General features: G+C 43.7%; 2 protein-coding genes across 2 annotated transcripts; both read right to left on the bottom strand.

Moving 5' to 3' along the window:
- Positions 1 to 176: 176 nt before the first annotated feature.
- On the bottom strand, positions 177 to 14,818 carry LOC132076204 (neurotrypsin-like). Its single transcript, XM_059477155.1, is given in 16 exon segments — positions 177 to 777; positions 2,312 to 2,592; positions 3,129 to 3,251; positions 3,487 to 3,565; positions 4,135 to 4,340; positions 4,591 to 4,732; positions 5,698 to 5,900; positions 6,943 to 7,084; positions 7,480 to 7,658; positions 8,494 to 8,641; positions 8,968 to 9,143; positions 9,838 to 9,961; positions 11,227 to 11,482; positions 11,485 to 11,504; positions 12,666 to 12,711; positions 14,747 to 14,818. Coding segments are annotated over 16 exon segments (2,508 nt in total). The 3' UTR covers positions 177 to 466.
- Positions 14,819 to 19,518: 4,700 nt separating this feature from the next.
- CHCHD1 (coiled-coil-helix-coiled-coil-helix domain containing 1) lies at positions 19,519 to 21,500 on the bottom strand. Its single transcript, XM_059477386.1, has 3 exons — positions 21,321 to 21,500; positions 20,814 to 20,932; positions 19,519 to 19,695 (listed from the first exon to the last, which is right to left on the bottom strand). The coding sequence occupies exons 1-3, from the start codon at positions 21,460 to 21,462 to the stop codon at positions 19,585 to 19,587; spliced, it is 372 nt and encodes a 123-aa protein (XP_059333369.1). The 5' UTR covers positions 21,463 to 21,500; the 3' UTR covers positions 19,519 to 19,584.
- Positions 21,501 to 27,891: the final 6,391 nt, after the last annotated feature.

Genomic DNA, 27,891 nt, shown 5'->3' with positions numbered 1-27,891 from the left:
AGAGCTGTTATGGAAAAAAAAAAAAAATCTGAAGATTTCCACTATGCCAACATGTGGTGCTGTCTTCCAAGCATCTCGCCTCTCCTTGCAGCGTGTTCCAACAGTCCAAACATACAACCATGAATAGATTTGCAGCAATAGGTATCACTCTACTTCTACCATTTCTGTGTGCCAGGGCAAAGGAATAAGTGTGATTGCATTAAAGGATTCAGATATTTAAAGCAACGTGTACTGATCATTGTGACCACTGTGCACCTGCTTTCTCTGCTTACAGATTACAGACTAAAGTGAAACCAAAGACTTTAAAGAATCAGTCATAACTGTTTTCCTTCCAGTTCTACATTAAAAGCTTTTGCCAGTGTCCAATGTCAAAATAAATCTCCACCAGTCACAGACCAGAAGCCACAGCCTTCTGTGCTGCAGAGCAAAAGGACCATGTGCTGAAATTCCAAGAGCTCAGTCATTTTCATTTTAGCTTGGTCACTTTCTTGATCCAGGGTACGAATTTGCTGACCTTTGTGTACACACCAGGCGAATCCTTCCGACCACAGCCATACCCCCAGGAAGTGATGCCCAAGATGATCCAGCGTCCATTTGATCTCTGACACATGAGTGGCCCTCCACTGTCACCCTGACAGCTGTCCACCCGTTTGTCTTCAGAGAGGTTCCCAGCACAAATCATGCGGTTGGTGAACTTCCGCCCGTAACGGGCCTCACAGTCTTCCCGTGGGAGAAGGGGCACCACCCCCTGCAGCAGGGTTCTGGAATAGGACTTCCCTGGAATAAAACAGACCAGCCAGACTGATTCACATACAGGCAACAGCAGTGACCTGGTGCAACAGTGCTCCCTACAAAACCAGACACTTCTACATTTCATGTCAAGTCTGCCACACAGAAATAGGCTGAGCTCAGCATCTCTGAAACCACAAGAACTTCTGAAAACAGTGATGCCAAGCCAGACCACAAAAAAAGAACTGTAACATCAAAGATGTGGGGAAGAGGATTGTAGAAAAAGATTAGATCAAAGGATGAGTCTTACTCCTGATTCTGTCAACAAGTAACTTGAACCTTGTTGAATTTATCTCACCTCTCCAAGTCTCAATTTCCCCCTCAGTAAAGCAAGGACAGTGTTTTCTCAAGAAAATAAATGCAGTAGTATCTGTTAAGTGCTCAATCCTCAGAGAAGTTTTAGAAGATGTTTTAGAGGTATTCAAATATTATTCAAAGGGAATTCCCTTTGTCTTTGGCCAGACTTGACTCTATTTGATTACATCTCTTTATTAGCCCAGGGTTGCTGAGAACATAAGGCTAATGTGCTATATTAGAGTATGACCTCTCTGTGCCCAAGGTTTATGTAAGTTCACAAGGTAGTAGGTAACTACGCCCCATTGAGAAAGCTGGGTTTGGTGCGTGGGAAGGATTCTAGCCACTAAGCTCCAGTAGAGCTTAAGGTAGTTACATGGCTAAGTTGCTCCTTGATCCACCCCAAATATCCTGAAGTGACACGTGCAACTGGCACAACTGGACTCCAAAGGCAAATACGTACTTGCAGTTAAAAAGCTGTGGTAATAGCTAGGGAAACAGCTGAGAAGGACAGGCAAGTCCAAAATCAACAGATGAGCTCCTGGGGCTTTTGGCAGGAAATCTTTCTAAACATAATGGCTTTTCTCCAGTCACAGCAGCCCCAGAAAGGCCTCCATGCTCCCTTTTACCTAGAAAGCTTCACAGCAATATGCTCAAAGAGGACAGGTCCAGGCTGTCTTGAACCCAGGGCAGAAACCAGACTCAGAGTCCATCTGTCCTTGCAGAAATACACAGGCAGATTAAGCAAGGTAGTCCAAGAAAGATTTCTCACTGAGGGCTCCTTCTACCTCTAAGTCCTCCCTTCACTATGACAGTACCATGAAGAAGGCAGGTCATGGAAACATGGGGGCCTCTCACAGGCTTGGTATAGCAGCTCTGCACAGGCTGCTCCCTTAGGGGTCTACTGTGGGCAAATACATGTGTAGAAATGGGAAGAAAGAGAGGACTGTGGCCAGATGGCAGCATTGGTCTCTCCCACAGCTTCAGAGGGATGCTGTGGAAACCAAAGCTTTCACCAATATTGAGCAAACTCAATAAGCCTCAAAATCAGATGAAAACACAATAGCACAAAACCCCACTCATCTTCCTATTCCTTAGCACCATGCACTGGCACAGACAATGGGAGCAGCAAGAACACAGCCTTGAATTGACATAAATTAATGGCCCATGTAGGCTTCTGAAGGCAGACTTCCTCACCTCTCTTGCCTCTCAAAGCCCCACCACTCACCTGTGTCTCCCCAGCCAGAGATGATGCAGGCTTGCCTGTTGATGTCAGACCTCTCTCTCCTGTCAGGCAGGCAGACGGGCAGAACGTGGTGATTGAAGGAGAGACAGTGCCCTTCTCTGCCCCGCATCCGGACCAGGGCTATGTCATTGTCATTGCTGCCAGCCCAGTAGTTCCTGTGCAGGACAATCCGCTCCACGGGCAGCTCCCTCTCAAACTCATCCTTCACACCTGTGTGGTAATCGCCCACACGCAGGAGGTAGCGCCGCACATCAACACCAAACCTGGTGAAATTCAGACTCAAGATCTCAATAGTCCTGCTAAGAGGAAAGCAGACTCACACAAGTCTTCAGTTGCTATGAGACTGAACCACCTTCTCACAGTGGTAAAACGGTTCCAGCTGCAGGAATGTTGGACCTCTTTAGCAGATATGATCATGCCAGCTGTTGCAGATTTGGTGTCCCAAATCACTATCTACCAGGCACAGGACTTTTGCTTCTATAAAAATGATTATTATAGTTGCAACAGACTTGCAAACTGACCTATTCACAGTTCCTTAAAGCACTTTAAATATCAAAATGTTGGTTCCCTTTACGCTGTAAAGCCTCAGAGTTAAGAGGCCAGCTGTAAGCAGTGAAAGAAAAAGCAAGTCTATATTGAGTTATCCCCATAAGCACTCCAATATCACACACATCATAACTTGAAGATGTTACTTTAGAAACTATGTTCATGTAGTTCACTGGGCTAGGAGGATAAACTTGTATGAGGTTATCTTGTTCATCACTGAGTATCCCTTGGGGCTCCCCGCTCCCAAACACACCTTTTGAAGCAGTGGGCTGCAGTCACCACCCAGCAGCTGCTGATCAGTGTTGCTCCACACAGCAGACGAGTATCTCGACGAAAACCCTTCAGCCGCAGTGAGGCTTGCCATGGCCAACTGCCTCTGAAGGAGAAACAGGAATAAGCAGTCTCACACACATGGGAGCCATTTTCCTCTTTTCCCATCCACTCTGTCTCATCTGGGCTCAGCTGGCTTGCATTCTGCCCTAGATACTGGTTCAAACCAAGTTCAAAAATCACCAGTGAAAATGCATTAATATAGTCAGCATCTCCCAGGCTATTTCCAGAGCCTGAAGGAAAGCTGGAACCAGTCTGACTCAGCATTTACAGGGTAGTACCTCAGAGACTTGTTTCCACCTATGATCCTTTTCTTGCGACGGTGAAGCAGGCGCATCCCACACACTCCAGACTCTGGACCTGCATGGCAAAGTCACAGAAGTTGGATAGGGACCTTCACCTTAGAGTATCAGCATTGCTGTCACAGAGCCAAATACCATTCAGCTTCTCTGAGGGCATTAACCATCAAGGTTGTGGATTAATGGACTGTGGACTGTGTTGTGCATATGGAATTAATAGAACATTTGATCCCATAGGTTTCCTTAATTTCACCAGAGGTGCTTACCTGAAGTCTCTATGGTCTCATGCCAAGAGTGGGACCTATACTTATACTTCCTCAGTACTCTAAACCCCTAAGATTGCTTATGATTGCTGTTCTAAGGAAGAGTATGGTGACTTGGCTGTGGGGAAATTGTGCAGGCTCAAAGGCCTGACAGGGGTGGAGCTCCTCAGACTAATTTGGAACACTCTGTGCTGCTAAGAAGATACACTGAAAACAAGAAAAACGTAGGAGGTGCAGGACAGGACATGCTTATTTTGTAGGTGAAGTTTCAGCCGAAGACAAGAATGACAGGGAAAAACCACAAAAGCATGCAGAGATCCTACAACCAGAACTCCAGATTCCAGCATAGAAGAAATGGGAATGTCACCTGTTCTCTTGAAATCTTGGACCTTTTCTTCCACATAGTCACAGATCACCCCAGCATCCTCACTGTGCCAGCAGCTGTGAATCCTGGTGTCAGGCATGGCACATTGCCCCAGGCTGTCCTCCATGCCACTGCATTCTATGTTGTCCAGATGGATGGGCCCATGGCCTTCGCCAAAATAAGCCATTGCCCTGGCTTTTGCTGTCCCACTGCAATTAGAGAGAGGGTGGCTAATCTGCAGTGAGCAGGAGCCTAGTGAACCTGAGTCACCAGTGCATTTTAAGTGGAGTAATATTTATGTGTCACTCCACACACCGACAGCAGTAGAGGGAGAAGAGCAACCTACTCCCTCAAGTATATCTGGGTGTGCCAAAACTAAAACTAAGCCCCCAGAAACAAGTCCAGAAGTGATCCTGAGAACTGTTTCTGTCTGTAAGATGCCTGTACCACAGCTCTTACCTGAATCCCAGCTGCCTGCAAACCACTGCAGCATCTCTGTCTGTCCAGTCATCATCACAGACACTACCCCACTGCCCATTCAGCAGGACCTCAACCCGGCCCTCCTTGGTGCTTTCTCCATCCACCAGCCGCACAGGAGGCCCTGAAGCAGAAAACACATGAGCTGCTGCAAGCAAAATAACCAGAGGGGTCAGGTGTCCAAAACTTGGGTTCTACAGAAAAAGATGAATCCCAGACATCAGTAAGCTTAAAACTAAAAGGAAAAAAAAGGGAGAAAAAATAAAGAAAATAAAGAAGTGTGTCTATATGAAGACATTTTACCTCTGTGCTGAATCAGAACACTATATACATACTAATTTATTTAATACATACTGGAAATCATCAGTGGATCATACTCTGAAAGCTGGGTAAAGAGGAGAATAAGAACAGAAAGAAAGTTATTAATCCTAAGGCAAGAGTTAGACAAGCTTAAACATGCCTGGGGAAAAAAAATCAATTGAATTGTAAAACTATTACATGATTCTAAGCAAGAGAAGAGTTCTACATCCAGGAAAAACAAAAATGTTGGATGCCAAACAAATGTCTAACAAACTGGAAAGTCTCCTGTAGTAAGGAAAGGGGAGAGTATCAGGCATTATATAAATGAGGAAATTATGCTAACTTGAAATACTTCCACAATTTTAATTAGAAGCGTGCCATCCACACAAGGGAGTGCAAACAGCAACCCCTTGCATCTGAAATCCTCCTGTCTTTGCTAGGTGTGGCTCTAATGTAACCACACCTAAGCTTCCTAAAAGGTCTAGTTAAAGGGCTCCCTTGAGCAATGGCCCACTAAGGCAGCCACTGTCCCTCAGCCTCTGAGGTTTGTTTCAGAGACTGCCAATACAACTCTCTCCAGTTTCCATTTACTGCTGGTCTGACAGTAGGTCTGGTGGAGTCACAGATTTGTGGCTCTGCCCCAATTCAGCCAGGGCTCATTCCTCCTCAAAAAGCAGACCCCTTATTGAAACAGCACAGGGAAAACTCCCACATCTGCCAGGGCTTACAAGGGAACAGACCAGAAAGTGAAACTTTCCCACTGTTCAGGGCAAGAGCAAGGTGAGTTACCCAGGCTGCCATCCATGACCGTGTTGCTTTCTGGGGAACAGCGGACTCCCAGATCCTCAGCATGGGAGCAGTCATGCTGCCCCCAGTTGCTGTGGGGACAGTCCAGGAGAGTCAGCTCTGTCCCCACACATGCCACATCATCCAGTAAGATGAAGCCTTGGCCAGCACCATACTCTCCTTCAGAGGCCAGGGCAGCAGGACCACTAGAGGAAGGAAACAGAAAATTGTCACTGAAAAAAATTAACATTGAAACTCTAAATGCCACAGAAGGACCCAAGCTCAGATCCAAAGAGAAACTCCCTTGTATAACTATGGTACCAGTGGCCTTCTGACCTAAACCACTCAGTGGACACACAGGATGGCAACCAAGCACCCTCATGTCTTGCCAGCTTCAGTTTTCAGGGAGGCCTCCCCAGACCAGTCAATTTTCTAGTGTTTGGTCAAAGGCACGTTCAAAGGCACAGAGGGCCAGCAGAGGCTGCTTTGCAGTCATAGCAGGTACATCAGTTTGAGGAGGGGCTGGCAGAGGAGGCATCAAAAATGTCAACATTTAAGTCATTCTATTTCTTTTTATAGGAAACAGCTACCTGGAATTGAACTGCAGAAGACTGAAAACTTAGGCACTAAAAGAGATGACAAACATAGTATGTAGCTGAACTCAAATGGAAGAATTTAGTCTGTCTTTCATCTATGAAGTTGAAATTTTAGAAGGAGATCCTAATCATGTTTAAAAAAGCCACATAACCCCATTTTAGCAGCTCAAAGGCAAGAGTATCCTGATTTTAAATCTTTCCCAGCTCCTACCTGAAGGGACAACAGCTCAGCAATGGGCTGAAAATCCCTATTACTACTCTTTTTTGCCCTGATGGTCTTTGCTCAGCTACTGAAGGTGATACATTTGGAGCAGATAGGTGATATCCTTTTACTGACAAAGGAGAAGTGACACCTGCAAATTTAAAGAGTGTTAAAGAAAATTCTCTGATTTTGCTGAGGGGTTCATAAGGACAGTATTAAGCCTGTTATCTGCTTTCAAAACAGGTTGTGGCAAGAGATAATAGATTTATTTTTGCCCCTTGGAAAGGATGCAGATACCTAGTAATCTTTCCTTAATAAGTTGTATAATGGTAATAAGCCTTCTAACAAAAACACCATTGAAGGATTAAGATCCAGCCTATCCCAGTCAATGGTGATGGAATCTAATTCTGGAATTTAGGAAGCACAGACACTACACAGTCTCAGTCCTACCTGAAGCCCAGCTGCCTGCAGACCACTTGGGCAGCAAGGTCTGTCCAGCCATCATCGCACACTGTGCCCCAGTCTCCATTGTAGTAAACTTCCACCCTGCCTTCGCTGGGGCTGCGGCCGCCGGCCAGCCGGAGCGTGCCCTCTGCAGGGGGTGCGAGAAGGAAAGGGCAGCACTCAGCAGGGGAGAAAAGAAACAGCCTGTGCACCATGCTAGGTCTCTGTACCACCCATGAGGGAAAGAAACAAAAGAGACAGATGTCTGTGGGTACTCAAAATACAAACGTTCATTGCTTCCAAACATACTCATCTGCCAGGGGAGGATTCACTTCAGCTTTTCCACACTACACCTGAGCAAAACCGTGGGAACACCACTGAGTCTGCCTCTGATCTACTCTCTGCCTCCACATCCAGCAGCCCTTGTGGGAGCCATACATGGAAGCTGTGCAGGCTCCTGAACCAGGGGTTACCTGCTGAGCAAGCCGAGTAATGTGAGGATGAGACTGACCTCATCTGACTGGCAGAGCTGTACATCTGTACCTGTGAAAGGGTCACAGGAGACCCCAGCGTCTTCAATGTGGTCACAGTTTTGCTGTCCCCAGTCACTCTTCTTGCACTGATCAAGGGAGAGTTCATTCCCTGAGCACTGCACTTCATCCAGCAGGATTGGGCCAGATCCCTGCCCGTAGTGAGCCCATGACAAGGCTTTTGGGGTCCCACTGTAAACATTACAGATATGTATGCTCAATAAGGAATGCCATAGTCTTGTGTCCTCAGATTCTGCTTTGCACAGGGACTCTCGTATGCTAGGTCACTGTCCTCCCATGGATCATCTGTATTTTTGACACAGTGGAGTTGACAACTGTTAATTGAAATACGTTATTGGAAAGTTTGTAATGAGCCCTTCCAGCAAATAACAAAAATGTTACTACAACACTAACAGTCCAGACTTCTGCAGACAATAATGTACCACCAGTCTCAGTTACAATCTTATATAACAGGCAAAACTCCTAAAGATTGAGGGACCTCAAATCAGAACAATCTATTTTAAATAATCCTGTATTGAAGTGACTTTCAAGAATGCTCCGTATACAACAGCTCCCATGTTAAGCATTGAATGGCACACAGAAGAATTAGGTGGTCTCTCTTGCTTTCCTGTCTGAAAAGGATAAGGGCAGCCAGTGAAACTAGAGGCGTTTAAACTTAACCAAGTAAGCAACCGCAGTTCACATATGGAAATCACCATGACAAGTTGTCATTGGGGCGAACAAGATTTGTATTAGGATATATGCAAAAATGTTGAACAGGGGTAAACACAAAAATTCTGAGACAGGAATGTACATTTTTTTTTTTTTTTACTCAGCACAAACCCATAAAATTGACAAGAATGGGGTACAAAATCCCTTTATAGGATGATCAATCCTGAATTATGTTTCCTAAGGTTTCTGTGTATTTTCTATAGGAAGGGCTGGTAGTATAGTGAAGGGATATGCTCTCTGTTCTTCATTCTGCCTACTTCTATTACTACTCCATGACATACAGCAAGGAAATTACCTGAGTCCCAGCTGTCTACAGACTACTTCAGCATCCCGGTCGTCCCACTGATCATCACAGATGGTTCCCCACTTGCCATCATGGTAAACCTCCACTCGCCCTTCAAAGCTCTCCTTCCCCCCAACTATACGAAGTGGGGCACCTACACCTGTGCTTCAAGGAATGGAGAGAGAGCACAACAGAACAAGACAGAGACAAAGCACATCCAGCAGTTTAGGGTGTAGAACCATCCTCTAGACAGAGGAGCTCTCTTGATGCTCTCTTACCACATCCTCCCCTCCAGACCCCCCACAAGTACCCGTGATTGCAGCCCCCAGGGTGGGATACTGCTGGTCCAGAGATGTCTCTTTAATTGGCTGCTGTGGAGACCAGGAGTTTTCTGCCTGCAGACAAAAACCTGGCTTGATAAAAAGGGGATGTGGTCATAAGCATCAGCCATCTTTGGGAGATTGAGATCTTTCCCTGGAGATTTACCTTCTGGAGGAACACAAGTTACCACGGCACTCCCCTGGTTACAAGCTCCTGACAGAGCTTCCTGATAGCCACACTGCAGCAGGGCTTCCTCATCTCCATGGCAGTTTGCTGACTGCAGGTGCAGGGGAACAGGCCACGGTCCAGAATGACTCTTCTTGCCAGCTGTGCCGATCTCACTGGTACAGAAGATCCAACAGAGCAATGAAATGCCACAACACAGCTTGACTTACAAGTTCCTGCTGTTGTTGTTGTGACTCTCCAGGCCAGTTGTGGCATTTCACATCCTGGTGTGCCCAGTTAATTGGAAGTGCATAAAGGGGTGACCTACAGTCTAATGGGAAAGCACAATCAAGCACACAGCACTTCCCAACCCCTTTATGTGTCCACCTACTGCAGAGGAGTTGGTGTAGTCAGAAATGGCACTCTCATTTGAGAGCAATGAACAAACCCATCAACAGACTCAAACACCAAACTAACTAAATCACCTTCCCTCTGTGGACCTTATCTCCTTGCTGTTTAGAAGTTTGAATGTCCAAATCTCAGATACCCAAAGAGCGTTCGTACTCCTAAAATTTCTGTTAGATCACTATAGTAACTCCAGCTGATGATCATAAAAAGGGAAAGTGATCTCATAGCTCACTTTTCACAGCCTGGAGCATGAAGCAGAGACTATTGTTTCAAAAACTTCTTGCAAATGATTGGGTTGGGGGTAGCCACAGAAAGAAAACAGTAAAAAAGGACCCTGGTAAGTGGAAAATTAGACCACAAAATAAACTCCTTTCTGCCAGCCAGAGGGACTGTAACCACAGAGGCTTCTCTTTCACAAGCCACATGAGCATGTACCTCTCGCAACCAGACTGAGGTTCCCACCTGAGACCTAGTTGCCTGCAGACAACACTGGCATCCCAGTCAGTCCAGTGGTCAGCACAGATGATACCCCAGAGTCCACTGAAATACAGCTCCACACTACTGTCTTCAGCCAACCGCACAGCACCTTCCAAAGAGAAAAAAAACAACCAAAAACCAGCTGCTATCTGCTGATAGAAGTTTCAGACCAGCAAGTCTTGGACTTGCATGTAGCTGAGCTGAACTGCACTTGGCTTCTTTCATCCCTGTTTTATCTGTGCTGGCACTAAAGTGATGTGCATGAAAGAGTGTGGGGTGGGGCACCTTCCCAGTCCCAGCAATGACTGATTGGGAGGATGGTTGGTGTTTTGAAATCCATGGTAATACCAGCAGGAAATTTGGCTTCTGCAAAAGCTCCTGGATTCTCCTTCTGTGAATGGGGATGATTTTACATGCTATCTTGAAAGGGTGTGTGAAAATCTATCTAATTACTTCTGACACTCCACTATCTATTTCCATCAACCACTTCACCTGCATGACTGTTGCTACAGTGAGATGTTTAATAACAGCAGATGAATCCTCTTTAACTTCTCTAAGAAAAGGAAGCCCCAGTGTAAATACTCTTTCAATTCCCACCCCACCAAAAATTTTACCACTGTTTAGAAGGCACATTTCCTCACTCAGTTTTAGTACTTGCAAAGGACACACCTGTCTGCAGCACCTCAGTACAGGCACACAGCACCACTACACTTATATTCTTCTCTTTAATGAAGCCATCTTTGAAAGAACATCCACTGGCAAGGGAAATGACTGTCAATTCATTTATTAAACTGGTGTTTCAACTGTTTTGCAAAATGCAGGAAAAGCAAGGAAGGTCAGAAAACAGGACATTTTCAAGAATGCTGCACAGCAGCCAATGCATTGAGAGAGCTCAGCTCCTTGCTTGCCTCAAAGTAAACAGTAGTCCTTCTGCCAGCACTGAGGAAGTTTAACACAAGCTTAAGACCTGCCTTGTCACAGAAGATTTTATATTGAAGAAATAGTTTATATTTGAACTGCTACACTTAGGTGAGGAATGCTCTGATATGGACCCTAAAGGAGAGGAAGTGGGTTGTTTTCTACATAACTGAAACTCTTTTCAAAGTGGCATAAGTTAGCAGTAGAAAAAAAAAGAAGTCTCTTTGTATAAGAATAAAACATCTATACAAGGCATTACAGCTACAGCAGCTTAAATCCACCCCCTACGATATACACACGTTCTTCTCCCACACAGGCTAGCCTCTAGTATTAATTATCTCAACAATTCAGAACTGCCTTTGTACTGTGCTTTTTCCAGAGGGTGCTCCACCTGCCACTTGCAAGTCTGTGCAGCACACACTGCTGGCTTGAGCCCCAAGGCAGCAGAGCCCTTACCTTGGTTACAGTCACAGTTGGCCCAGCCAATGGCCCCTGACACAAGTCTGTAGAAGCACCAGGGCGTCGTTCCCCTGTCTGGGTTCCTGCAGAAGTTGTGGTCCCCCAGGCCACGGTCTGGGTACTGCTGGACATAGTCAGGAAACTCTGTCCAGTTGAGACACTCTGCCCCGGCCTCGGTGACCGCCAGCGAGCCGTTGTAGTAGCCAAGAGGTCCCACAGGACACACGCTGGGTGCTGGGCACAGGAAGGGAGGGGGTTACCATCACCATCACACGCTGAAGCTCAGACAACATGGGAGACACCAGCTGGTTATGAGAAATACCCCTGGTGTTTGCAGCCTCAGCTGCTGCTTGCTTGATTCAAACTCTATCACTCTCCAAGGTGCTGCTCAAAGAATATTCACAATATTCACTGTCTAAACTGCAAACTGATCTGAAGCAATGAACTGCCCAGACAGACCTTTGAATAGTGTTAACTTAGGGCCCAAACATAACAATTTGAATTGGTTCCCATTACTGTACATGCAATACATGTCCCCACTTTGGAGCAGAACTGCACAAAGCAGGAAGGTGGGAAATGTATTTCATAGCATGTAGTTTCCCTATACACATGAGCAGATCACCTTGCTTATCTGGACTTGTCTAATATATTCAAATTTATTTTGTGGGAAGTGCAGGTGCCAATGTTTCAGTGCCCATGTGAAATATCCTGTGTAAAAATACCCAATAATTAATTTATTACGGTCCTTAAAAAAGGAGAAAACTCTCAATTCATGGCACTGAAATAACAAAGTGGTAAAAAACCACCCAGGTTTTGTGGGCTTTATAGAGTCCATAACATGGGAAGAGTAGACTGAGAAAGGGACATTTACAGCTCTATTCACTAAGCAAACAGAAAGAAGCCAACACTTTCAGAAAACCCTTCTGTACCTGGGGCAAAGAGCAAGGGTACAAAGTAATGTTGCATCATGTCATTTGCCCTCTAGTCCCTGCCAGGCCCAGAGGGGCTAAGCGACAGCTGAAGGTTAAATGCAAGGTACAAAAATGAGAAGCAGTTGGAAGTCAGTGTCTGGAAAACAAATCCTATGTGTGGCATCAACTGGGATGGTGTCTGAGAGGGTGTCTGAGAATTTAGTAGTTGTTTGAGCAGAAAAAAGGTAAGCATGCAAAAAAGACCAAGGCAAAGAAAGAGATTAAAGAAAAGAACGTGTAGGAGGAGCAGGGAACTGCAAAAGCATTCGACATGAAGGAACAGAAGGAGTCTGGCCACGTTGGTGAAGGAGATAAACAGGCATTGGGACAAGAGAAAAGACTGAAGAAGTGATGAAAAGAAAGGAAGAAGGCCAGGTAGCAGTGGTTCATCGTGCCTATGGTCTCAGATCACCACTGCAGGAAAGAGTCTGCCCAATGACTGAATTAATAACTTCTTGTTCTTACCTGCACTCTGCAAATGGTTTTGGTTGGGCTTGGATCCCAGGAAAGCCTGAGAAAAGAAACAGAGCAAAAGCAGAGAGATGATTATCCAATGAAATAAACATGGGCATGTCCTAAAAGCAGCTCAGCTTTAGGCAAACACACCCTAGTAACCAGCCTCTTCCCTGGTCTCCCCATTGCTCCTCTTCAAATACAACCATAGCTCTGTCCACTAACAACAAAATGAATAATTACTGGCCTGCAGAGATTTACTCTTTGATCTAAGAACTACATTACTGGGCTCTGCTTGTTTTTTTTTTTCAACAGAATTGGAAGTCTGAATGATATGCCTATGTAAAGGAAATCTAGAAGAAAATCATTATTATCAGTAAGAAAAATAATAACTACTAATCCTCTCACTGTTTATAGGGCAAGTCATCTACAGCTATAGTAGCAGATATTTATTTACTTGAGTGACAGGATGATGCCCCCAGAATACCTGTTAAAATGGTAATAAACATCCATGTATAAAGTAGGAAACATCCAAGGAAGAAAATCCAAGGCCTTTTGAGGATTTTGTTTTTAATACTTGAAAATATGATATGGACTATGCTGTTATTATCTAAATGGGGTTAAAGTTAAGACCAAAAAATACGAAACAAAGTCCTCAGAATTCTAGTGTCCTGTCTGGCCCCACAACTGCATTTCCTCTTATAGGCAGGGTTTTTTTGTGGTTGCAATGTGACTATAGGCTGAGAGATAGAGATCTCCACTCAACATCACTACACAGTGTGCAAGCAAGTGCAAAACCTTCACAGACTCAGAGTGAAAAGAAGAAATGGTACATGTTTCTGCTAGCTTCTTGTAGTTTAATTAGTTTCTAAACATTCTAAATGAACATTTCTAATACTTTTATAGGAAGAAAGAGTTGTAATTCACAGAGCAGAGATGTGCAGCTAAAGATAGCTAAAAGATACTAGCTATTGGTAATGGTTGTGGTTTTCTTCAAAATGCAGTAATTTTGCCTCTCTCAGCTTCACCTCTTCCTGGAAAATAGGAAAAGTTATATTTGGAATTAAACCAAATCCACTTCTGGAATAAGCAGAGGTAATTCCCACAGAAATCTGACAAGAACAACACCTATTCATGTCAGATATAATTTTCAAATCAAGCTTAGGAATATGATCCAGAAGGTGCTGACAACCATGGCCAAGCTCCAGCATTACTTCCCAGAAGTCAGAATGGGACACTGCATATAGAAGATGAATTCCTGACATGGTTCAGTAGTAGCAGATCAGATCTCAGGTTCATATGCACAAAGGGATGCACAGGTAAACTCTCTTCTGGCAAAAAATTCATCTGTTTACATGTATCAGGCTGTTGCAAGCCTCCATATGGTTTCTGGACCAACAACACTGAAGGACTCACCTGATGATCTCAAAGCTCTTTGCAGAGAGTAGAAAGTGAGCTAAGCTGTACTTTTGTGACTGCACCACAGTCCAGGTCCCTCAATCCCTAGCTATTAGTGCACACCTGCACACACATGTAACCCTGCCAGTGATATAAATATGAGAGACTGAACCTGCTCTTCTTGGACCATAAACAAAAGTATTTCAGTCCAAGTAATAAGCTTCCCTTCTAATGAAAAATTAGTTGCTGCCAGTTTCTGTAGCAGCTTCTAAAACACTCCAACACTGACCATCGCCACCAATTACATTCAGTGCAAACAGCCTATGCTGCAGGCATTGTCCCAGGTCTGTGCAGCTATAAATCATCTGTCCACAAGCAAGAGAGACAATCAGCAAAGAACAGAACTAAAGGATCTTTCCTGCCAGGGTCAGTGCAGCGCATGAGAAACACTGGAAACCCAAGCCAAAGCATCTGCAAGCCCTTGTGTATTCTGCTTTCCCGGTTTATTTCTTTTTCTGGATTTATACGCATAATGAAACAAATCTCTCCCCAAGCCCCCAGTCCTTCCCAGAGACCACAACTGCCTAAATGCTCTAGAAAACATTTTCAAGTAATAACAAGATCCACTTATAGGGAGGATATTAAAAGAGCCATGTGACTTCTTACAAGCAGATAGAAAAATAACCTTTTCTTACCTCCACACATCTGAGACAGGATAGCAGACTTGAGAGCTCTACCAGGAGCCCGAGTATTTTGGAGATTTCCATCCCTCGTGTACAAAGTGAGCAGAAGGTTCTTCAAGCATCACATTCTGGTTCAGCTGCCAGGGTCTGCTTTCGCACGCTAGCCGCTCCGCACCGGAGGGAGCGGGGTGCCTTTTCCATTGCTACGCAGGGAAAGGGATGTGAGGAAAGGGATCAAAGTTCCCCGCAGCATCTTGGAATTTCACTTTCCCGTTCTTCTCCTCATCTCTTCTCATTGATTCTTCTCTTCAGAAAGGGGAAGAAGAGAGGAGAGAAATAAGGGAACAGACCATGTCCCCGAATTTCTCTGGCACATTCGGAGGCGAGCACAAGCGCTGGGGCACAGCCCTTAGCCTCTCCTCGCCCCGCTGTCCCCTCCTCTCCGCAGCCTCCCCCGTGCTCCAGGTACGCGCTGCTCGCAGCGCCAGCCTCCGCTCCCCGCCCCTTGTGCCCAGCGGCGGGGCCGGCCGCCGCTCCTCTCCTCTCCTCTCCTGCAATGTCCTTCCCCAGCCGCCTTCTCCTCCTCTTCCCAAGGCACAGAGGCTGCAGCACGGCAAGGAACTGGGGCTGCGTCCTACTGCAAAGCCCGCAGCAACAGCTGGGAAAGCCAACGGCGTGTGCGCGTACATTTGCCAGAGATTAGACTCCTTGGAAGGAATCTGGACTTTATCCCCCCCACCGCTGCCTCCTCGATTAGCAGCTTGCAGCTTCCCGAGGTCAGCTCTCCTCAGATTTGAACCCAGGTAAATGAGACCCAGAAAACTCTATGTCAAGCACCTTCCAGATCTCCCCCAGAAAACCCACAGGTGGCACAGCCCTCTCCAGCGTGCTCCCAATTTTCAGCCCTCCATCTTGCCATCGTGGGTATTGCCACCAGAGAACTTTGCCATCGAGTGTCTCCTTGACCTTGAGCTATATTTTCCCTCAATTGCCTAGAATGCTTTCCAGAGGGTTAATAATTATGGTATTACTGTGAACAATCCTATCCCATGGGGGTTTTTAGCATTTTCAACTTGCTGGTCCTCCATATGAATTAGGGTTCAAGGCTACAAACTTTAAACACTATTAAATCTAAGAAAGCAATTGGGTCTTTGAAGCTATTCAGTCTTGGAAATAATTTTTTTACGCATTCCTGGTGCTGCTTCTCTGCTCAGATCCAGCTGTAATGTAACATAATGGGCATTTCTTATATTCTGATTTTGGAGCAATGAATTCGTGGTGTTCTACAGCATGAAACATGAAGGTCACCTTTAGGAATGAGCTCACTTCTGGCCAAGTCTGCTGAATAGCACTTCCAAAGACACCTTCAGCATAAAAACAAGGAACAGGCTGCTAAAAATCTACTGACTGGACAAAAAGCCTCTTTTTTTTCTTCCTTCACTTTTGCCCATTACTCACTTCACTTGACAGTTCTGTGTTGCCTCATCCTCAGTCACTCATCAAAGGCAAGGAAATTTCCCTCCATGCTGGATCTTTTACAGGAGCCACTAATGGGAAAAAGAAGCTGTTTCTGGAGTGGATTTGGCCAAGAATTACACTCAGTTAATCAGGAGCAAATCTCCTATATCCTTATAGTCAGGGAGGCAGACGATCAGGGCAGCAGGGGATGGAAATAGCTTAGATGCTGCATCACACTATAACTCTCAGGCAGCAGTAACGCAGAGGAGCTGCACAAAATAAAAAATATGGGATTGTGTTAGAATTTAGAAACACTTATTCCACTGAACACACAAGGAAAGGACATACTGGAAACAGGAACAGAAATTCTATTAGCATTCAGAGGAAACTTGCTCCTTACTAGAGGTTGTTGATGCTCATTCATAACTCCATCCCATGAGACACTCCCTGTTCAGGCCTCTGACGCACAGGGTTTCACACCTCAAGCAGAAGTCTGCGCTGGATTTTTCTCATGGTACCTTCTAAGTTGCCTCCCTGTCAAGGCAAAGTTTTCCTAAATAAAGTGATTTAATAGATAAAGTAATTTTAAAGGAAATACAGAGCAGTACACCAAAAGCAATAGAAGTCCAAGCCTGTATTCAGTTTCTGGAAGAATGATGACCTGGGAAGACACAGTGGGTTTTGCAGTTGTCTCCTCTCTGGCAGGTACTGTTTTGGATCTATTTCCTTCTTACCAAGACTCCCTTGTTTTTCTCGTAATGACATTCCTTGAGAGAGGTGGATCCCAAATTCTCAAAAGCTTATCATGACTACTCTCCATGGTGGAGAGGAAGACGTAAAAGGGAATTATACCAATATAACTACTGCAGTTTAGATCAGTAATGTATCTAGAGGTAACGTAAAACATCCTGAACTTTCTTGTATGGGCAAATTTGAAGTAGTTGTAAATATCTAAATCTGCTATTTAACAGTTGTCACCTTCTCACCATGACATATGCATAGTTCTATTACAGGAAGTCTGTGATTCCCTATAGTCTGTCTTGATTTTGCCAGATTTTCCTGTATTGACCATTCTCAACAAGAAATGTCATCTTCTAAAATGTCCCTGGCTCTCTGGAATTACAACCTATTTCTCCTGAACTAGGAGGACAACTGTTCATCAGGACCAGCTGAAATATTAATGCTACATCCACAGCAAAAGCCTAAAAGGAGTAGTTAACAGCAATCACACCCAGAGCTGGAATAGTAGTCAAGCTATAAGGTACAGGAATAAGACCAAGGAATTCCAGCAGATCTGCTTAAATCCTGTAAATCCGACTTAGGAGGGTGGAACAGCTAGTCAGCTTTTGTTTAATTCTTTCCTCACCACGCAATCACACACAGGTCTCTGCAGCAATGTTCTTAACCAGTGTGCTCCACACCAGAACAGTTTTCCTTACCCCCCAGCAAACAGCATCATGGGATGGTACAAACCAAACAACTCAGAAGGAACAGTGCTGGTCCCTGTGGGTACACACACGAACTATTAATGGAGTGATCCTCAATACCAGCATGTCACAGAATGCATTCAAACACATAATACAAGCCTAGTGGTGAGATACAGGAAAATGGCCAGCAGCTGAAATTGCCAAGGACAATCAGTAACTGGAGGGTTTTTGGTTACAACAAAAGAAGCAAAAGAATTGCTCAAGTACTTTTAAAGGAAGCAATGTAAAACCTAGGTGCACCTGAAAAGCATTGCTGCTTATACTAGATACATAAAAGGTTAGACAAAACCCCAAACAACTGAATTTGTGAAGCTCACCATGAAGCAGTATAATACAAAAATAGCTGTTCAGATTAGTGGGAGCAGTGCAAAATTTCAAAAGTAAAAATAGAAAAAGGTATTAAGTGTCTCTGTTACAGCCTCTTATGTAAGACTGTTCCTCACAGACACTAGAATTTGGTACATTCAGCACAGGTGCTATCTTAAGAGATGCCTAACACTTTTATTCCAAGTTTTAATATGAAGAAAAATAATCAAGAGAGGTAAATCAGTTTCTCACTCCCAATCTAGTTTATATCCTTCAGAAATGAAGGAACAGCAAGTAGCATTCTTTTTCACAATGTCTTCTGGACAGAAAATGCAAAATGCCACAGAACCAGTGTTTTCCCAAACTCAGATGTGCATACTGTGTTCTTACTGACCCCAAGTCCTCTAAAAAGACCCAATTATGTCATAATAGCAACAAAAGAATAAGCTACCCTGGATTATCCACTAATGAGCCACTGTAATTAACCACTAAGCAAATGTTGCTTCAGTAACTTGAAAGCCTTCACCTGACCAAAATTTTTGTGATGCAAGTATCAGCCTGGGGCTCCAGAGGACTCAGCTCCAGCAAACTCCACAGCCACCCATGAGTAATCACTCAGTCTGTGTGTGCCTGACTCTCCTCTTATTCTGCTTCTTCTACATGCCCCAAAGAATTACTGATATAAATGGTTGTAACATTAGTTCTCCACGACACTGCATCTTCCCCACCAATAAGGTACTGCTCCCAAGAACCTGCCTGGAGTTTTGTGGTACTGCAGTGGAAACTGCCCCTCCCCACATTCCCTCCCCAATCAAAACTATAAATGAATTACATTATTTCAATTATCACTCCATGCTTTAACTTTCTCTACCCCTTTTAGTTTTTTTTACCAAAAAACAATGAAACATTTTGTTGTAGATTATGAGCTGCCCAAGTCAAACACCAGTCTTGCTTTATTACAGTACAGACAAAATAATCAAACTCATGTGGCACCATACCTGTCCCACCTGCAAATCAGAGGGTCTAAATCACAAACTTCCATGTTAAAGTTATATTTGATACTTACCATTGTTTTATGTATGAACAAGGTATTTTGCTGGAGATTTTTTCTAGATTTTACAGCAGGGGAAATTTTAAAAATTTCAAGTGGCACCAGATTGTGTATATACCCATGTAAGAGTATGAGCCATCATACCATCAATTACTACCATCATTACTAATTCTAACTTGGCTCAGTGTTTGAGCCCAAACACTTTTTGATAGCAGCTCCAGAGCTGGGCAAGAGGCTTGCACATGAAGAAGTCATGCCCTGTTAGGAAATGCATTTACATGACTGCCTAGAAGGTTTTATTTAACAGTGAGGACCTGAGTAGGCAAGCTGAACAACACACTGCAAAAATCCCAACACTGCAAGACCCAAGAGTCTCATGAACAAAATCAACTGATACTCAAGATGGGTGGTTTTTGCTCTGGAATCAAAACCAGGGTCAAGACCCACACATCACCTGACATCAAAAAATCACTCGATTTGACTTTCCTTTTTTTTTTACCAAGACCCCAACTTTAATTGCTTGTCCACAGTCTCTTTCATAAAGTACATTATACATAACGTGTGATCTGAGGAAACCTCTTCAGGAGCTTGTTCACTTTGCTTGAAGGCAAATTTCCCCTGGGTGACAGGATGTCCTCACTTTGATTCCTGCGCTCTTTCTGAAAGAGAAGAAAACTCCTCAAAATATTTACAGCAGTTTATTTGCAGAGTTGATGCTCATTCCCAGAGACTACTACTAATTGTACAGGGGTGTTTCTTTCAGGAAAATGCTGTTTCTTTAAGGAACACTTACCATAGCACTTGGTTTAATAATTACAAGCTGATGACCTTTAAATGATGCAATTAATGACTGACATCTTGTGAAGATTATATCCTTCCATATTCTTAGTTAACGATGATATAAACTTCTGGTAACAGCCCAGATTTTTTCTTTTTAGTTTCTGTTATTTTTTCATCTTTGTTTGATTCTTTGTCATCTAGCAAATAAATTGTGGATAATTTTTCACTTATGCTGTCAAACAGCAACAATAAATAACTATTTAAATGATGACACTGTTATTGAAGGAAAATGGAAACCTGAAACCAGTTTAAGGACAAGTTTAGTACATATACTTACCTTTAGTCTATTTTGAAAATTATTTTATTTCAAGCTTGTCATAAAGTATTATTATAATATGTCAATATATATTATATAATCAGAAACCCCTAATTTTCAAGCAGTATGAAACTTATTTTTCAAAAATGTCTGGCCTTTAAAGTCAGAAACAGGTTGGAAAAGACCTCCAAGATCATTGAGTCCAACCTATAACCAATGGCCACCCTGCCAACTATACCATGGCACTGACTGATACATCCAGTCATTTCCTGAATGCCAGCAGGGATGGCAACTCCACCACCACCCAGGCCAGCCTTTTCCAATGCTTCAGCATCCTTTTACTGAAAAAGTTCTTCCTGATGTCCCTGGCACAGCTCAAGGCTATGTCCTCTTGTCACATCATCAGTTGCCTGGGAAAAGAGGCTGACCCCTGTCTAGTAATTGTAAAGAGCAGTAACATCTCCCTTGAGCCTCTTCTCCAGACTAAACAACCCCAGCTACCTCAGCCCATCCTTGTAGAAGCCTCTCCATCCTTCACAAGTTTCATTGCACTTAGTTGCTCAAATGGGTCACAATCAAATCCTTCAGAGAACATTATTCTTACTGGCACACAAAAAACGACTGGAGGCTTCCTCCTTTCCTACTACTAGCCTTTAAGAACATAAAAGAGGCCGTAATTACTTCTGCCTTGGCCACGCAGTCATAGAACGTCCTGATCTCCTCGGCACAAGGTGCGTCGTTGAAGTCATTTTGTTTCCAGCACGCCATCATTACTGACATCTCCGTAATGCACGTTGCCTCTGAAGGGAAAGACACAACCAGAAATCTCAGGTGTTTGGGATTTCATGCTAACAACCTCCACAGTGCATAGATCTCCAAAGAAGTTTAAGACGGGGTAGAGACAGGTGAGAAAATGCATAACTCAAGATCCCAGCTTTGCTTTGGGCAGAGAAGTTGTTGCTAGCAGAAAGCAAAGCGCTGCAACCAGCATCTGACTGCATTTTTAACGTGTCTGACTCACGTACGACAAAAACTCGAGACTGCAGCGTGAGGAAGCAATCGTTCCCACAGAACCCACGCGGAATTCCATGGCCCTCTTGCCCTGCGGAGCGCAAGGCGCCGCCAAGCTCTGCCAGCAGCGCGGCCCGTCCCGGGGCACAGCGGCGGCTCAGCTCACCGGCAGCTCACCTGTCGACTGCTCCCGGCGGTTCGCCACCTTGTCGGCCAGCGCCAGTGTCCGGGGCGGGCGGAGCGTCGGGGGCCGCTTCTTGTTCCGCCACTGCCCCGACACCCAGCGCGTCACCCAGGCAGGGTAGGCGGGCGCCGCCATGTCCGCGCGCGGGCGCCCTGAGGGCGGTGCCGGGCGCGGGAAGCCTGGCCCGCCCCATCCTGCCCGCCAGACCGAGGATAGGCCATGGCAATGGAGTAACTCCCCTCAGCTTCCGCACTGGGCGGGACCAGTGCGACACTCCCCCCACAACCTCCTACCAACAACTAACTCCTTCTGCGGCAAAAATAACAAAGGAAGGAGCAAACACTCTCAAACAGAGTAGCAGAAATCATGATTGTCTCAAGTAATTCAGACGGAATTAAAGGAATCACAGAATGGGCGAGGCTGGAAAGGATCACAGTGGGTCATCTGTGCTCAAGCAGGATCCCAGAGCACATTGCACAGGATTGCATCCAGACGCTTACAGAGTATCTCCAACGAGGGAGACTCCCCAGCCTCTCTGGGCTGTTCCAGTGCTCGGTCACCTGCACAGTGAAGTTGTTATTCGTGTTCAGATGGAACGTCCTGTGCATCACTTTCTGCCCGCAGCCTCTTGTCCTGGTGCACAGCACCACAGAGAAGAGCCTGGATCCCTCCATCCCTTTGACACTCTCCCCTCAGATACTATAGACATGGCTGAGGTCCCTCTCTTCTCAATTTTTTCTGCAACTGTATGGAAACTCTTGTTGGTGCTCCAAACTCTCACCACTCAGCTCCCAGCCCCTCATTTCTCTCCGTTACATTACAGCTGGATCTCCCCTGCACTGTTCCTACTGTTCCTTCCAAGAAGATACTGAAACTGCTGCTTCCAAAATGGTAGTATCGTTCCCACAGCCTCATACTCTGGTGGAAAAAACTGCTCCCAGAAGTTTCTTCTAGCAGGTTCTGGAAGTCCCCAACTGATCTGGCAGGTTCTGGAGTGCTCATGTCTCCAGCCAAAAAAGGCAGGCAATACAGAAGGCACAGGAGCATTCCAAGGGCTGGGATACAAACAAGTCTCTGCACAGCAGGAGGGACAAGGTAGATGCACAAAACTGAGGAGGTAGATGCTGAACACTGGGGACACAAAGCACTCAGATCCTTGTCTTGTGCAGTTCCTGAATATGCCATTTTACCACTGTATCTGGAACTGCTGGAGTCCTCTGACCATATACAGAAGACTACATCAAAAATGCTTTTCTTTGCATTTTTGTTTCCCCACAGGACACTGATTTGGATTAAAATATACTCAACCTCCTAGACAAAGCCCAAAGCACACCCCTTTGCCTAGTCAAGGAAGTTAGAGACTTTGGAAATTCCGTTAACTTGAGCTAAACATCACCAGACCTATACCACATTATTCTCAAGATGGTCACTAGAATTTACTGCATCTGCTGACAATAAATTCTGGTATATCCAATTCTATAATTATTTTTGTGTTACTTGTAAAATAGTATATACTTAGAGTCCAAATTAAAGAGTATGGGAAGGCATGTTCAAGTAAGCAAATTATTTTTTTATCTATCTCTCTTCTGGTAGTGCATTTTCATCTCTTAAGGTAAAACACTTTCTGGAAATTTTGAAACATTTTGGTAAGCAGGATGTTTCTGTATTCCCATTTTTTTTCTGAAAAAACAGGAAACAAGCTATCCTTTGAGCTTGACTACCAGTAGAGAAGAAACAGGCTGACACCTTCAAATTAGGCCAGAGAGCTTGCATTGTACAACTCTGAAGAATAGAGACTTTGAAAATCCCAGACAGGAACATGGAATACATTTCAGTATTCCCATTCATGTAAGGTTCAGTTATTCTTGGTTTTGCCTCTTCTAGCTACCCTTCCTGCCTTACTGCTAGCTACCCACCTTCCTCTGCTGCATTTGCCGCCTGCAATGTCTAACTAGATGGGCAAGAAACAGTAACAAGGAAAGACAAAAGTACTGTGATAGAAGAGAAGCTGAACTGCACTCCCTGTAAATCAGCCTCCCTTTTCCCAAATTACATTAGCTAATGGTGGCAGCACCTTCAAGTCCTTTCACCTTCAAAAGCTGATCCCTCATTTAAGCAATTCCAAGAAAAATGAGGTGAGGTAGGAGAGGAGGGGAGGCTGAAAAAGAGAAAGGCAAACTACACAAGGAGAATTGTAATAGCTTCCTGTAAGTTACTGCTGTCTGCATTAGAACTAATTTTTTGGCATCAGTCCCATATTGGAGCCTCAGCAGAAGAGATTCCCAAGCAGACAGAATAAGGTACATGATGGTGTATGCACACACCATGCAGAGATGTCTGAAGCAGGACACAGTTTTATTATTAAACATTATTTTCTTATATTACACATTAATTTTAAGGAAGAATGCAGATCTACAAAAAGGCTGTACTATTGAATAGCCAAATGCCTCTACAGCCTATATTTTGTATAGCTGATAGCACCAAGTCACTAATGGATGGGACAGAAGTGATGACTTTATAGGGACAGTCAGAAACTAAATTCCCTCAACAGTGAAGTCCAGAGATCTTTTACTGTGAATCTTGAATGTGCAACTATAAAAACCATGTAAAACTTTTGCTAATTAGCATTTACAACTTTTTTTTTCTTGTATTGATATATTTAAAGCTGAATCCTAGCTTGCGTTTCAACTGGTCAAAACCAAAATAAAACACAGAGCTTAAACTGTTAATACTAGATTTGAAAAGAGTATATATCACAACTGAATAAGGGCCACATATGATGCTACAGTAAATGCTATGTCACAGTTAGAAACAATGCTAGTAATGCTGTAATAAAATACACCCTTTAAAATGAGACTGCTATCTTAAATACCTCTTTAAGAGATGAGAAATTACACCATGTGTTCTTCATTTTCTGTGTAGTTATGTAAAACGTCCAGAAATTACCAAAAAATCAGTTAGGGGACGAGGGTAAGAAATCTGCTGTATTGGCAAAAAAGAATAGAGTTGATATCCATGTCTTTTTGACTGCCTGGATCCAGCTTTCAGATAAATTCCACTATATTCACACAAATGTACCCTGAATGCGCCATACCAGTTCATAATGCCCTCACCAACCACACTTTATTCTCATCTCACCCTGACCTCCATAAACCAATTTAATTAGAGATGCCTTAAAATTTAAAGCACTTCCACTTGAACTTTAGCAGTGAAAGTAACCAGTTTGCTGAGATTCCAGGTGGTTCGACTTCACTCCTGCCTGCTGAGCTATTGTGTTTGGAAAGTATTAGCACAATATATTCATGCACTCACGACTAGACGTGTCACACCCCATCCCAACTCCCACAACAACCCTTATCCTATGCTATCTCAATTAGATCAGCTGCTCTGCATTTTCCTGTCAACCTGAGTAGTTCTGAGCTGCCATCCCTAATTCCCAGGATCTAGGAAACTCAGCCCATTTCCACTGCAAATTACCTGTGCCTCCTTATTTGCTCAAAGATGCCACAAAGTATTATCATCTGCTCTGATCCATTTCAAGATCCCCAGTACCATCTCTAGCTGAGACACCTGCACATTAAATGGGTCTTTTCTGCAGTAAAAATGTATTTAACAGCACACAAATGAAGATGCTAGTGGTGTCAGAGTTCTGGAACAAATCCTGTAGCTCCACTCCTCTCTATCCTTCCTAATCCCTCTGCAGGGCCATATATCTCTCCCTGCCAGCTCTCAGACAATAGACCATAAAGAGAAGTACAGTTTGTTAGAGCCTGATGCAGGCTTTGGCTCAGTTGGTCGTATCACTAAAAGGATTTTATCTCTGATTAACGTCAACCTCTCAGGTCTCTGGTCTCTAGGCAGAATAAAGGAACCTGGCACCCTGTATGTTTCCAATTAATACAACTTCCCAGAAGGTGCTTTGACATCCAACAATAACTTTAATTAAATACAGTCAAATAGATGACAACTAATGATTAAGGGAGTGGCTCTCTCGGGACTATGGCTGAAGAGTGTGTATGGCAGGACAGTAAGCAAGGCAGATGGCTGCTTGTCTAACACAGCAATGCCTGCTAAAACTCTGATATCCCTGATGGCTGAGTTTCAATTCAATTTATCCTGTTCCCAGTCCTTTAGAAGTTGTTCTTCCACATCACTTAAAGCTACCCTCAAGTTAAAATGCAAGAGGGACATTTCTGCTGTTTCTCCAGCTGCTGCTGCACTTTGCAGACCATTTCCAGAGAAAGCAGCTCATTCTCTTTTCCCTCTAAACATATACATCCACTGCTGCTTGGATCTCATTCTACTTACCATTAGAGAGGACCCAGAGATCTTTCAGTTTGAAAATTACTACAGTGACTGAAATAAGAAAAGGCAACTCTTTCTGAACTCCTTTTGAGTTCTAGAAATCATAATGTTAGCTATCAAATCAATATTCTTCAGTGAAGTTATATGCTTCCTACAAATTGCAGTCCTTGCTAAAGGACAGAAAACGCAGACTACTAGTTCAGTAAATTAAATAATCAACTTCTAACTGAAAAAATAGGCAACACGTGGTACCAGAGTTTTGGCAGAAGAATGAGAACTGTGGTTTGCCCAATCAATGCAATGCCTTGGACTGCTAGATTTTTAACCTTCAGTCAGTTATTTGTTTCTTGTCTCTCACCTCTCAAGAGGGCATACATTTATTCTAGCTTGTCAAGTCAATTCTGAGACACAGCATCAATAGAATCTACTGGTGTTTCATGTGAGCAGTAATGAGGAGATATTTATTTTTAGAACAGTAATGCTAGTGAATAAAGCTATCCTCTCAGCCTTGAAAGCCTCCCTCTAGTTACACAGTAAACAGGCACAATGCATGATAAGCAATGAAGACACTCACCCTAGTCTGCAGGATCCTGCCAAAGTGTTTACACAGGTAAATATCTTCAATATTTGCTACCTTTGATAAATTCCTTATTAGGATCAGTTTTTATGAATATGGGTACCTGCACTGTAAGAACTGTTGAATTGTTGAACCTGGGCTGTTGAATCTATCATGTTCACAGTCTGAGTATCGCGTAGCCTTTCAGTAGTCACAATATGAGTGATGACATTCAGCCACCATCTTGCTGCTCTGGATTTAAAGCAGTAAGAAATCCAGTTAGCCAAGAACAGAAATCAGGAAACTTTCCTTAAAATAATAATGCTGTAGTGACCTTCCTCCCTGTCTGCATTCACACACTTGCATTAGTAGAAAGACAACTAGGAGGGTAAATTGAATTCACTCTGGCCACGACTGGCAGTACACATTGGCACTAGATAGCAATCCTTTCAAATGCATTATTAAGTAAATTAACAGCAAACTCTTCAAGGGTATGAGACCCAGCTTCTCCTCCTGTCTCCTCCAAATAACAGGAGAGAATGAAAGCAAAGCCATGGCAAAATGTTTACTCAACATTTTGTAGTCCTTGCTGTGCAGAGCAGTAGATGCTGTGAAGGTCAGTCAGCAGCACTGAACACAACTGAAACCACAACTCTTTATCCAGCTGGGCAGGATTCCCACCTCTCCTGTCCCTGCAGAGTTTGCCTGGCAGCTACACAAAGTATTCCAACCATGCACTGAATAAATATTCCTTAATTCTTACACACCATACATAAAAAGTTAAATAAATTTACTATATTAATAGAGGCCACAGACACATGGTTTATAAATCATGGAAGTACTGTGACATAGAGGAGATGACCTATGCTAGTATGATCTATGACTACAGGAAAAAACACTGCAGATACAAAAGAAACAAGGCTTGGGTGAGCTTCACAGCTAAGAGTGGTAGCTAATACTCATTACCTTTTGAGAAGTTCACCACCTCTAAGACTGTAAAAAACAGTTAAACCTAGGAAGACACTAAAAACTCAGAAAAGAAAGCTATCAAGTGACTTGTGACTCAACTACAAACTGGAAGTTGTACTTTGAAGACCAGACAAAACCCACAGAATATCTGTAATCAATTTACTTTCAGATCTGTACTCTTTCCATACACACTTTAAGAAGATAGATGGCAATCAAAAATACTCATGCTTGGCAACAGTCATCAAGCTCAAAGCAACAGCATTCTGTAGTACAGACACAGAGCAAAGCAACAAAGAAAGCCTGCAGGACCAACAAAATAACCTTGTTGGCTGTTGATTGTAATATACTGAGTACATGAAGTATATAGTGGTGAAGGAATACTATTGCGAAATAGCTAATGAACAAATCAGGGCCCCAAGGAAGAAGTTTTTACCTACTTTGCTAGCTACTATTCAGCTTGCATCACCCTATCTTCAATGCTACTGTTAGTCCACAGGAAGACAAAATGGGGCTTTGGACATCACTCAGCAAGGACTAAGCAGGTGCTGATGCACATACTTATACTGGTACTTCCTCCGGTTACTCATGTAAGGACAGTGCACTCAATGTAGCATGTCTAATTTTGGCAACAGTAGATACATTATATTATAGACCTGGAAATTACTATAAATGCTGCACTTCTGAAAAATCTACTTAAATTACAGGATAAAAAAGTAAAAGTAGCATGTGCTAGT

This window comes from Ammospiza nelsoni, chromosome 8, assembly GCF_027579445.1.
Source record: "Ammospiza nelsoni isolate bAmmNel1 chromosome 8, bAmmNel1.pri, whole genome shotgun sequence".
NCBI lineage: Eukaryota > Metazoa > Chordata > Aves > Passeriformes > Passerellidae > Ammospiza > Ammospiza nelsoni.
Note: the sequence above shows the minus strand (reverse complement) of the source record. Positions and strands in the feature narration are given on the sequence as shown.

Excerpts from the sequence above, each read along its gene's own strand:
- CHCHD1 (XM_059477386.1), bottom strand. The coding sequence starts at position 21,462 with ATGGCGGCGCCCGCCTACCCTGCCTGGGTGACGCGCTGGGTGTCGGGG. Across the intron at positions 20,933-21,320 it reads CCGCCGGGAGCAGTCGACAG|AGGCAACGTGCATTACGGAG; the intron begins GTGAGCTGCCGG and ends CTTTCCCTTCAG. Across the intron at positions 19,696-20,813 it reads ACTGCGTGGCCAAGGCAGAA|AAAGAGCGCAGGAATCAAAG; the intron begins GTAATTACGGCC and ends CTTCTCTTTCAG.